The 13,039-nt window shown below is 40.8% G+C and overlaps 1 protein-coding gene across 2 annotated transcripts in view; it reads left to right on the top strand.

Annotated features, from left to right (window-relative positions):
• LOC106583452 (voltage-dependent calcium channel subunit alpha-2/delta-3) overlaps nt 1-12,397 on the top strand; it is an 82,463-nt gene extending 70,066 nt beyond the window's left edge. For both annotated transcript variants that reach the window (XM_014167637.2, XM_014167636.2), the window contains 17 exons: nt 184-229; nt 1,913-2,010; nt 2,898-2,991; nt 3,220-3,315; nt 3,530-3,648; nt 8,702-8,779; nt 9,088-9,149; nt 9,261-9,305; nt 9,497-9,559; nt 9,660-9,730; nt 9,868-9,943; nt 10,034-10,074; nt 10,201-10,256; nt 10,354-10,471; nt 10,710-10,822; nt 11,148-11,230; nt 11,424-12,397. In XM_014167637.2, the coding sequence (XP_014023112.1) occupies nt 184-229; nt 1,913-2,010; nt 2,898-2,991; nt 3,220-3,315; nt 3,530-3,648; nt 8,702-8,779; nt 9,088-9,149; nt 9,261-9,305; nt 9,497-9,559; nt 9,660-9,730; nt 9,868-9,943; nt 10,034-10,074; nt 10,201-10,256; nt 10,354-10,471; nt 10,710-10,822; nt 11,148-11,230; nt 11,424-11,516 (1,352 nt within the window). In that variant the 3' untranslated portion in view covers nt 11,517-12,397. The remainder of the gene's footprint in view (nt 1-183; nt 230-1,912; nt 2,011-2,897; nt 2,992-3,219; nt 3,316-3,529; nt 3,649-8,701; nt 8,780-9,087; nt 9,150-9,260; nt 9,306-9,496; nt 9,560-9,659; nt 9,731-9,867; nt 9,944-10,033; nt 10,075-10,200; nt 10,257-10,353; nt 10,472-10,709; nt 10,823-11,147; nt 11,231-11,423) is intronic.
• Nucleotides 12,398-13,039: the final 642 nt, after the last annotated feature.

Here is a 13,039-nt window from a genome sequence, read left to right as displayed (position 1 = left end):
TGTCATTCACTCTTCCACTCCTTCTATCCTACACTCAATCAACAAACTACCAGAGCGTCATCCGTTTCACATAGAGTCTGTGTATTCTGTACCCGTGGTCTGCCTTTTCATAAGGCCATATATCAGCCCACTGAGCCTGACCCTGCTGGAGCGTCACTGATCTGATGTTCATGTGTTTTTCAGGGCTTCATGACCTGGAACAGCCAGATGTTGCGCTGGCAGACGAATGGTAATGCAGGGGGTTATGGGTAATGTAGAGGGTTAAAGGCTTGAGCTTGGTCAGTCAAGCATTATATACAGTGGGTATCATAAGTATTCACCTCCCTTGGATTTCTTCACATTATATTGTGTTACAAAGTGGGATTAAAATGGATTTAATTATATTTTTTTTGTCAGTGATCAACACATAATTCTCTATAAGTGGAAGAATTTGTATTTATTTTTATATCAATTAAAAATAAAACACCGATATACCTTGATTTGATAACTATTCACCCCCTGAGTCAATGCATATTACAGTTGTGAGTCTTCTTGGGTAAGTCTCTAAGAGCTATTCACACCTGGATTGTGTAATATTCACCCATTGTTCTTTTCAAAATTCTTCAAGCTTTGTCAAGGTGTTGGTGATCATAGCGAGACAGCAATGTTCAAGTCTTGCTATAGATTTTCAAGTAGATTTCAGTCAAAACTGTAACTTGGCCACTTAGGAACATTCACTGTCTTCTTGGTAAGCAACTTCAGTGTAGATTTGGCCTGCTGTTACAGGTTATTGCTGAAAGGTGAATTTCTCTCCCAGTGTCTGGTGTAAAGCAGACTGAAGCAGGTTTTCCTCTAGTATTTTACCTGTGCTTAGTTCCATCCTGTTTCTTTTTATCCTGAAAAACTCCCCTGTCTTTGTCGATGTCAAGCATACCCATACCATGATGCAGTCACCACCATGCTTATGCCAGAAAGTGTATTCTTTGCCGTGTTTTCTTCTCTCCAGGATGACTTTAGTGGCTTGTCACATACAGGATGAATGTTTTGGAATATTTCTATTCTTCTTTTCACTCTGTCACTTAGGTCATTATTGTGGAGTCACTAAAATGTTGTTGCCTCAGTTTTCTACCATCACAGCCTTTGAGCCATTGTTTTAAAATCGCTAATGGCCTCATGGTGACATCCCTGAGCGGTTTCCTTCCTGTCCTGCAGCTCAGTTAATTTCAGGAGAACTACTCTATATGTGTCTGGGGGTTTTAATACATCATCCACAGGCTCAGCATAATTATTAACTTGACCATGCATAAAGAGATATTAAATGTCTGTTCCCCATCTACCAATCACCGCCCTTCTTTGTGAGGCTTTTGAAAAGCTCCCTGGTCTTTGTAGTTGAATCTGTGCTTGAAATGCAATACTTGACTGAGAGACCTTACAGATGGATGTATGGGGGACAGAGGAAGGGTGAGTCATTCTGAAATCATGTCAACTCCTATTATTTCAGTCCATGTAACTTATTATGTGATTTGTTAAGTCAAATTTTACATTGAACTAATTTAAGCTTGCCTAAACAAAGGGAGTGATTACTTATAAAATGACTGTATTTTAGTTATTACATTTTTTTTCATTTGTAAAAATGTATAGAATTTTCTTTTCACTTTCACATTATGGAGTATCTATGACCAAAAAAAAATCACAATTAAATATATTTCCATCCCACTTTGTAACACAACAAAATGTGAAAAAATCCAAGGAGGGTTACTGCTCTCTGTAAATCTCAGTAGGCATGTTATGTTGAGTCATGTGACATAACAGCATGTGTGTCTGTTATGGCCGAAATGTTGGTTATTTTCATTAAGTGGTTGGTAGTATTTACAGTGTATGACTTTCTTCAGTATACATTTTTGGGGTGTGTTTCTACCTATTCATTTGACAGGACGTACTGCAACACAGACGAGCACTATGAGCACCGTTCTCTCTCCCAGATCCAGGCTATTAAACTCTACCTGACCGGACGTAAACCACTCATCAAATGTGAGCCACACCTCACTGGGATCTATAGGCCTACTAACTATAACCCTAACCCTTAACCCTATACCCGAACCCTCAGCCTTAACCCTATACCCTCAGCCTTAACCCTCAGCCTTAACCCTATACCCTCAGCCTTAACCCTCAGCCTTAAACCCTCAGCCTTAACCCTATACCCTCAAGCCTTAACCCTATTTATTTAACTAGGCAAGTCAGTTAAGAACAAATTCTTATTTACAATGGCGGCCTAGGAACAGTGGGTTAACTGCGTTGTTCAGGGGCAGAACGACAGATTTTTACCTTGTCAGCTCGGGGATTCGATCTTGCAACCTTTCGGTTACAAGTCCAACACTCTAGGCTACCTGCCACCCTATACCCTAACCCTCAGCCTTAACCCTATACCCTAACCCTCAGCTATACCCTAACCCTCAGCCTTAACCTTATACCCTAACCCTCAGCCTTAACCCTATACCCTAACCCTCAGCCTTAACCCTATACCCCAACCCTCAGCCTTAACCCTATACCCTAACCCTAACCCTCAGCCTTAACCCTATACCCTAACCCTCAGCCTTAACCCTATACCCTAACCCTCAGCTATACCCTAACCCTCAGCCTTAACCTTATACCCTAACCCTCAGCCTTAACCCTATACCCTAACCCTTAGGCTTAACCCTAGCCTTAACCCTAACCCTATACCCTGTCTGTAGAGGACTTGGTCATGTGTTTCCTGGACTGAATATCCCATCTGCTTCAGAGGACAGGAATTAATTATTATGATGTGGTTAGTCAAAATAGAATGTACTATTATCTAGTCATAATTGATAGTGGGGGATGACTCAGTCCTGTCTGTATAGGTTCCTGTAGTGAACCTGAACAACTCCTTTCTGTTGCAGGTGACAGAGAGCTGATCCAGGAGGTTCTGTTTGATGCTGTGGTCACAGCCCCACTGGAGGCCTACTGGACAGGCCTGGCCCTCAACAAGTCAGAGTGAGTCTAACTGACTAACTCCTAAACTGAACTAACTTCTTCTCAACTGATGTTGCCACTGCCCTGCCCCTGTTGTATTAGCACAGGTACAGTATGTAGCAAAGTGTCTCTCTCCGGTTATCGCCAGCGTACTGTCCTCTGTATTCTGTGATATCATGACTAATATGCAGATTATCTCCCCCTATTATATTCTTACTGTACACTTGTTTGCTTCCATCATGTCTACAGGAATTCAGATAAAGGTGTGGAGATTGCTTACCTGGGCACACGCACTGGTCTCTCTAGAACCAACCTGTTTGTTGTCCCAGAGGATCTATCCAATCAGTGAGTACTATACTGAGCATCTGATGAATTAGTGAAATTAACACTGACACAAAGCATTACAGCAATGACTTGTAGTTTCAGCAGTGACTTGTAGTGTGTGGTAGTTTTACGCGTAGTTTCAGCAGTGACTTTTGACTTGCGGTTTGACTTGTAGTTTCAGCAGTGACTTGTAGTTTCTCCTCTGACTCCTTCATGACTTCCTACGTTCCATCAGAGACTTCCTGACAGCGGAGGATAAGGAGGGAGTGTTTAATGCTGACCACTTCCCTCTGTGGTATAAGAGAGCAGCAGAGCAGGTCCCTGGCACCTTTGTCTACTCCATCCCCTTTGGAGGTAAGGAGACACTGACACTAAATGTACCTTTACTACATCCGGAAATCCCACACCCACTAAATACACCTTTACTCGACCTCAAAGTTTAACAAACATTTTTATACGGCTTCATCCATCGCTTGCTCTGTGTTTCCATTGTGTGGTTGTTGTTGCCTTTAAAATACTATTTTGTGTGTTGTGTAGTTTTATTAAGTTGACCTTTTAATCAATCTTCAGTTTCTCTGATATACAGTAGCTCACTCTCCCAACACTGTAATGCAATACTGTCTGTGGTGCATTCTCCCACTCAATAGTTATTTTTAGTTAACCTTGTTGTATGTACCTCTGCATTTCTGTGGGGATTCTGTGTCTCTGATAGGTTTATCATGGAGACTGTGTATCTGTGTTTCTGATAGGGTTACTGTACAGCTTACCTCTCTAACTCCTGTGTGTAATTAATGTGCCTCACTTTCCCCCCACTGACAGCAAGAGAGGAGAGGTAGAATCAGATCACAATCATACTGTTCCCTGTTTACCTGCTCTACCTGTTTTTATCTGTCTGTCTGTCTCTCTCTCCTCTCTCCTCTCTCCTCTCTCTTCTCTCTCTCCTCTCTCTCCTCTCTTCTCTCTATCTCTCCTCTCTCTCTCTCTCTCTCTTCTCTTCTCTTCTCTCTCCTGTCTTCTCTCTCTCCTCTCTTCTCTCGCTCCTCTCTTCTCTCTCTCTCCTCTCTTTTCTCTCTCTCCTCTCTTCAATCTATCTCTCTTCTCTCTCTCCTCTCTCTCCTCTCTTCTCTCTCCTCTCTTCTCTCTATCTCCTCTCTCTTCTCTCTCCTCTCTCTTTTCTCTTCTCTCTCTTCTTTCTCTTCTCTCTCTCCTCTCTCTCCTCTCTTCTCTCTATCTCCTCTCTCTTCTCTCTCTCTTCTCTCTCTCTCCTCTCTCTTTTCTCTTCTCTCTCTTCTTTCTCCTCTCTTCTCTTCTCTCTCTCTCCTCTCTCTCCTCTCTCCCTCTCTTCTCTCTCTCTCTCTCTCTTCTCTCTCTTCTCTCCTCTCTCGCTCTCTCAAGGGGCTTTGTATTACCTGGCTGAGCTCTATTGATGTCATTCTACTGTATAACTGTACAGAGTGGAGTAGTGGAGTAGTGGGTTGCTCCTGTTGAGCCTGCTGTTTGAAAGCTGTGGGTATGGCGCCATCTTCAAGCTAGATAATGTGTATCACTCATATTTCTGTGATTTGTTCAAGGGTTGATGGACACTGAGTGTACAAAACATTAGGAACACCTGCTCTTTCCATGATATAGACTGACCAAGTGAAAGCTATGATCGCTTATTGATGTCACTTTGTTAAATCCACTTAAATCAGTGTAGAAGAATGGGAGGATACAGGTTAAAGAAGGATGATTAAGCTTTGAGACAATACGTTATACGTTTTATGCAAAAATATTGATGTAATAATCATCATATTGAAGAACCTGGAGTCACGCTATGCCATGTTGTGTGGTCCTCCCACTACAACTGTCACGGTTGTCGTATGATGAAGGAGCGGGCCAAAGCGCAGCGTGTGTATCGTTCCACATTTTCTTTATTAAACTGTGAAACTATGCAATACATACAAATAAACTAAAGAACAAAAACAACAAACCGTGACGAAGAGGTGCAACATACACTAACTCAAAAACAATCTCCCACAAAACCAGGTGGGAAAAACAACTACTTAAATATGATCTCCAATTAGAGACAACGATGACCAGCTGCCTCTAATTGGAGATCATCCCAAAAAACAACAACATAGAAATACAAAAACTAGAACATAACAACATAGAAAATCTAAACTAGAAAAAAAAAATGTCACGCCCTGACCTACTCTACCATAGAAAATAACAGCTTTCTATGGTCAGGACGTGACAACAACTCACCGGGCTTATTAGGATACTGATTAAATAAATGAGTGGTGAAAGTGCAAGGTGATGAGCTTGATGCTCATTCCCAATAAATATCTAGGGTCTTATTCAGGTGACATTGTCGTCGATGCTTAGCTGCAGTTTGACAAATAAAAATAATCTTGATCTTTTTGTCCATAATCTCACCATGTAGGTTATATATAAACTGAGCACATGTGCCAATACCAGAGTAGGCACATTTGTTTTGTGAGTAAACCATCAGTAGAGTTGAAACTATGATGGAAACCCATTGAACTTGTATTTTGTATTCGGTACATGGGAACTTAACCGCAAAAGGTATTTTTATGTGCACTATGTCATCACGTAAAGTCAATTTGATAATAACAAAAATAATAACATCTTCCTGAATTATTATAATGACATTTTTTTCTGAGTGAATACAATTGCACTAGAATTGTCGTATGTTTTGTAATTATTTAGTTAAATATATATACATACACTACCGGTCAAGAGTCCTCATGAAAGCCAGTTTCATCATAGCGCTTGATTGTTTTTGCGACTACACTTGAAGAAACTTTCAAAGTTCTTGAAATGTTCCGTATTGACTGACCTTCATGTCTTAAAGTAAAGATTGACTGTTGTTTCTCTTTGCTTATTTGAGCTGTTCTTGCCATAATATGGACTCGGTCTTTTACCAAATAGGGCTATCTTCTGTATACTACCCCTACCTTGTCACAACACAACTGATTGGCTGAAACACAATAAGAAGGAAATAAATTCCACAAAATTAACTTTTAAGAAGGCACACCTGTTAATTGAAATGCATTCCAGGTGACTACCTCATGAAGCTGGTTGAGAGAATGCCAAGAGTGTGCAAAGCTGTCATCAAGGCAACGGGTGGCTATTTGAAGAATCTCAAATATGAAATATATTTAGATTTGTTTAACACTTTTTTGGTTACTACATGATTCCATATGTGTTATTTCATAGTTTTGATGTCTTCACTATTATTCTACAATGTAGAAAATAGTAAAAAATAAAGAAAAACCCTGGAATGAGTAGGTGTTTGGACCGGTAGTGTATGTATACAGTGCCTAGCAAAAGTATTCATCCCCCTTGGCGTTTTTCCTATTTCGTTGCGTTACAACCTGTAATTTAAATAGATTTTTATTTGGATTTCATGTAATGAACATACACAAAATAGTCCAAAATGGTGAAGTGAAATGTATAAAAAATTCAAAACAGAAAAGTGGTGCGTGCATATGTATTCACCCCCTTTGCTATGAAGCCCCTAAATAACATCTGGTGCAACCAATTACCTTCAGAAGTCACATAATTAGGTAAATAAAGTCCACCTGTGTGCAATCTAAGTGTCACATGATCTGTCACATGATCTTAGTATATATACACATGTTCTGAAAGGCCCCAGAGTCTGCAACACCACTAATCAAGGGGCACCACCAAGCAAGCGGCACCATGAAGACCAAGGAGCTCTCCAAACAGGTCAGGGACAAAGTTGTGGAGAAGTACAGATCAGGGTTGGGTTATAAAAAAATATCAGAAACTTTGAACATCCCACGGAGCACCATTAAATCCATTATTTAAAAAATGGAAAGAATATGGCACCACAACAACCTGCCAAGAGAGGGCCGCCCACCAAAACTCATGGACCAGCCAAGGCAGGCATTAATCAGAGATGCAACAAAGAGACCAAAGATAACCCTGAAGGAGCTGCAAAGCTCCACAGAGGAGATTGGAGTATCTGTCCATAGGACCACTTTAGGCCGTACACTCCACAGAGCTGGGCTTAGCAGAAGAGTGGCCAGAAAAAAGCCATTGCTTAAAGAAGAAAATAAGCAAACATGTTTGGTCTTCGCCAAAAAGCATGTGGGAGACACCCCAAACATATGGAAGAAGGTACTCTGGTCAGATGAGACTAAAATTGAGCTTTATGGCCATCAAGGAAAACGTTGTGTCTGGCGGCAAACCCAACACCTCTCATCACCCCGAGAACACCATCCCCACAGTGAAGCATGATGGTGGCAGCATCATGTTGTGGGGATGTTTTTCATCAGCAGGGACTGGGAAACTGGTCAGAATTGAAGGAATGATGGCGCTAAATACAGGAAAATTCTTGAGGGAAACCTATTTCAGTCTTCCAGAGATTTGAGACTGGGACGGAGGTTCACCTTCCAACAGGACAATGACCCTAAGCATACTGCTAAAGCAACACTCGAGTGGTTTAAGGAGAAACATTTAAATGTCTTGGAATGGCCTAGTCAAAGCCCAAACCTCAAACCTATATCAGTCTTCCAGAGATTTGAGACTGGGACGGAGGTTCACTTTTAGCGTACTGCTAAAGCAACACTTGAGTGGTTTAAGGAGAAACATTTAAATGTCTTGGAATGGCCTAGTCAAAGCCCAAACCTCAATCCATTTGAGAATCTGTGGTATGACTTAAAGATTGCTGTACACCAGCAGAACCCATCCAACTTTTTAAAATATTTACCAGGCAAGTCAGTTAAGAACAAATTCTTATTTTGAATGATGGCCTAGGAACAATGGGTTAACTGCCTTGTTCAGGGGCAGAATGACAGATTTGTATCTTGTCAGATTGGGGATTCGATCTTGCAACCTTTCGGTTACTAGTCCAACACTCTAACCACTAGGCTACACTGCCGCCCCAACTTGAAGGAGCTGGAGTAGTTTTGCCTTGAAGGATGGGCAAAAATCCCAGTGGCTAGATGTGCCAAGCTTATAGAGACGTACTCATTCCAGGTTGGTGAAGGGGGTGAATACTTTATATATATATTATATATATATATATATATTAATGTGAATATTAGAGATTGGAGTATCTGTCCATCGCTATGTATTTTCTTGTTTAAACCTGTGTTTTGTTAGACATGTTTGATGTAGGGATGTAAGTTGTTGATCATTTTGTATAATAATTTATTTATTTTTAATTAATTTTTTTTCAATTTGATAGAAACACATCTCTGGTGGGAAAATGCGCATGTTGTTTTTAATGCAGATTTTAGAATATTCACATTAAAATCTGTCGCCAATTGGATGGAACCTAGCTACTGAAAAATATTTTTTGGTCAATTTTTATGCCATTTGTTCTGTTAAATGTCTGCTAATGTCTGTGTTCTTCTGTGTTCCTGTTTCTCCTCAGGAAATGAGAATAAGAGTGTGGTTTTGGCCAGCACCGCCATACAGCTGCTGGATGACAGGAAGTCACCCATTGTTGCATGTAAATTCACTAATCCCTAATTTAGAGTACTGTAAGGTTTTCCTGTCATAAACTTTTAACTGTCATATTTTCTATATGAATGCCCATTGAAGACATTTCAAGAGACCCCTTTATCAGAATCATCTTTATTCACCAAGTACATGTACACGTAACAGGAATTAGACCTGGTGAAATAGTGTTGACCACAATAAACAGAATGTACAGACAGAATATACAGACAAAGAATTGACACAATTCACATAAATGCTTACTTCCTCTACTAGATGTACAGTGTGCTGACAGTTCTGTTTTTCTCAAATCCACTATAGCCGTTGGGATTCAAATGAACTTGGATTTCTTTCAGAGGAAGTTCTGGACTGCTAGCAGACAGGTAGACACACAAAACACACACACACACACACCTAAATTCACTCATTCAAACTCCAGTGACATGATGTATTTATTATTGAATGAAATGATTCATCATATTGATTTGATACAGTGTGCTGCTCTGGATGGGAAGTGCACCATCAGCTGTGATAATGAGGTAAGAACAGAACAGTCCCTGTCTGAAACTCTCCTCATTCTACTTCCGGTTTCTGGGCCTCTCTCTTCCTGTCTTATCTTTCCCACTTCCTGTCTTTACGGTCTCTGACCTTTCTCTGTTCCCACACGCTATTGAACTGCTACATTATGTCCTGCGCTGATGATGTGTATCTTCCTATCGTCTCTTCTCAGGACATCAAGTGTTACCTCATAGACAACAACGGCTTTATTCTGGTCACAGAAGACTACTCTCAGGTACCACTTACATACACAAGACACGTATGTCTGTCCTGTGGCCTGTTGCTCTCCTAGGTCTTAGTATTTGCCTTGAAATAAACCATATTTTCTTCCTCAGACGGGGGAGTTCTTTGGCGAGGTGGAGGCTGCTGTTATGACCAAGCTGCTCCTCATTGGCTCCTTCAAGAGGTTAGAGAAGCAATAATATTACAATCATCATACCCACAATGTCTCTGTCCTACACAGTCGAACACACACCGCCGTGGCCTATACACATTGGTGCGCACACATACACACACTAATGTCCTGTTGTCTCGTCCCTGTAGGATCAATCTGTATGACTACCAGGCTCTCTGTAGAGAGTATGCTGGCAGCAGTGACAGTGGACAATGTTTATCACATGTAAGTTCCACCCCTAAATGATTCACTGGCCTTACATCCAGTCAATGTTAAATCCATTTAATGCAAATTGTTGAATTGATTCTCTTCCAGCCCTTCTCCATTGTGAAATGGCTCCTGACTGAACTAGTAATGTGAGAATAATACAATCACCTTGATATAATAAAATGATTAAAGATCCACTGATTATCAACCACATATAAATGTTTTGTTATATAAATGTATATTTTGAATGTGTATGTTTGTGTCTTCCTCGTCAGTTTCCTGCTGGAATTCAACCTGTACAGCTGGTGGCATGTTGACCTCTCTGTCAAAGGTCAGTATGTGCATAAATATTCCTTGAGATGTGTGTGTGTGTGTGTGTGTGACACATGTGTTTTTAGTATGTTAACATTTACATGTCTCATTTGTAGCCCAAAACTCGAGGGGAAAGACCATGTTGGTGCCATGTGATACTGAGTACCCTGCCTTTGTCTCTGAGCGTACCATCAAAGAGACCACAGGCAACATTGACTGTGAGGGCTGTGTCAGGTACTGGGAATACAGTTACCTTTGTATTAAGCACTTATAAACTCACTTAACCTGTGTTGATAGTGTTTACAGGATCATGCCTTAGTGGGATAATATTAAAAGCAGCAACTGAATCGACTCGTCTGTCTGTCTGTCTGTCTGTCTGTCTGTCTGTCTGTCTGTCTGTCTGTCTGTCTGTCTGTCTGTCTGTCTGTCTGTCTGTCTGTGTTTCCCTCTCCCTTCCTCCCTCCCTCCTCAGATCTTTTGTTATTCAGCAGATTCCCAGCAGTAACCTCTTCATGGTTGTCGTGGACAACAAGTGTGACTGTAGCTCCACCCTTCCAGTTTCCATGGACCCCATTGAGATTATGTATATCCTTGTGAAGTTTGGGAATATTAAGTGTGTTTTTTAGTTTAAAAAAAGTTTGAGTGTGTTTTTACTAGGAAGGGTTTTTGAGTGAGCTTTTGTAAGTGAACTCGAACATTTGTTTTCTGAGAACATCAACAGCTTCGGAGGTACTTCATAGTCAGAGGTATTAATACATTTTTCATACATGTAGGTATTTTTGAAGCGTGCAATATGGTTTGTGTTTCTCATCAAGCTACAATGATGTTGCAGAAATGGTCACCACAGTGTCAGTTAAACGCAAATCTGAGGTTTGTTTCATCCCTATTTCCTTCCTTAACCCCTCTGAACACAACGAATCTCTGAAATGTGATAGGCTGAAGTTTCAGAAGGACAGGAAGCGGCCAGAATCATGTCATCCTTTCCACCCTGAGGTACGCAGTATGTATTTGCTCTGTGATGACATGAAAATGTACATGAACACCTGTTTTTGATTGAGTAATAATGTGACAGTTAGCACATATGTGACCATCTGTATATTGTCTGAACCATATAGATATATAGATACATAGTGTATATATGAATTCTAGTATCTCTATGTTTTGATGCCCCCTGTGTCTGCTGCAGGAGAATGCCATGGAGTGTGGAGGAGCAGCAGGCCTGTCTGCCCCCCTCACAGCAGCACTGCTCCCCCTGCTGGCCACTCTCTTCACCAGATGACCATACCGCCCCCGAAGCCCACCACACTGGACCTAACACTGGACCCAACACTGGAGAGACTGATAGACCGGCTTTAACACACCATCAAACGCTGACAAAGCGCAGGGAGCCTCGCCAACCAGAAGAACTTGCTCATAACTAACTGAGTTGCTTATCGCTAACCAGCAGAGAAATAATGAATAAGAAGACATTGTTCAAGATAAATAGAACACTGTTCCGAGAGGGAAGCCATATGGACATCAGACTGAGAAATAAACTATGAGAAAGCATTGTGATGCAATGATGACATTCTGAGAGCATTACAGACCCCTGTGTGGATGCCAGAGCAAAGAAATCAATATCCCTGTGTACTTTACCTGCACTGTAGAAAGTAAGACCTTCTATGTCAAGGTAGTTATGAAAGAACTAGAAAAAATGTCACCTTTAAAAAAGAGTGCTCTATCTTTACAATTGAAAGGAAACTGCTAAAAACGATAACATAGATCCGCAATTGTTTTATTTTTTTAGCTAAATATACGTAGCATTATCTTGGAGAATCTAATTCTGTATTTTGGGATATGACAGGGATCATGTGAAGTAAGAGATTACAGGATGGTTGAAGTCAATTTATTTTGCCTGCTTTTCATTTTTACAGCAGTGAACATTTCATACAGAGTAAAAAGATGCATGTGAAGGATAAAAACAAAAATACTTAAGTTCCATGAAAGGAATAAAGTTCAGAGCTCTGGCTGCAAACTGAAAATTTGAACATTTGCCTGTCTTAAGAATGTTATTGTTACCTTGACTATAACCCCTAATGCTGACCCCTACCCTTGAACCCAAACCCCCTTCCTTTAAGAAGGCTGCTAAAATCTAAATAAACACAGACCTATTTTCCATCATCTGTCTTTCAGCTTTATTTATTTAACAGTAACTTTTTGAAGTGTATTATATGTGTGTGTTTTCCTCATCAGTTTCTTGCTGGAGTACAGCTGGTGGCATGTTGACCTCTGACAAAGGTCAATGTGTGCATGAATATACCTTAAGGTGTGTGTGCGTGCGTGCACTTCTGATCGTGTGCATATGTGTCTCTGTCTGCGTGAGTCGTGTGTTTTTAATATGTTAACATTTACATGTCCCATTTCCAGCCCAAAGCTTGAGGGGAAAGACCATTGATGGTACAATGTGACACGGAGTACCTACCCTGCCCTCGTCTCTGAGTGTACCATCAAAGAGACCGCAGGCAACATCGTCTGTGAGGGCTGTGTCAGGTACTTGGAACACAGTTACCTAGGTGTTAGGCACTGATAGACACGCATCATTTACATACAGGGTAATGTCGTATTGGTGGAGTAGCATTACTTAACCTTCAAGCATCAAACTGAATTGAATTGACCTCTCTCACTCACTTTCACTCTTTCTCTTTCTCTTTCTTTCTCTCTCTTCAGCAGATTCCCATCAGCAACCTCATGGTCGTCGGTGTGTTTTTTTGTAAAAAGGTTTGTGCGTGTTTTAAGTAGCATCATTTTTTTGTGAGTAGATGG

The sequence above is a fragment of the Salmo salar genome, chromosome ssa22 (genome assembly GCF_905237065.1).
Source record: "Salmo salar chromosome ssa22, Ssal_v3.1, whole genome shotgun sequence".
NCBI classification, from domain to species: Eukaryota; Metazoa; Chordata; class Actinopteri; order Salmoniformes; family Salmonidae; genus Salmo; species Salmo salar.
This window is presented reverse-complemented; position numbering and strand designations above follow the sequence as displayed.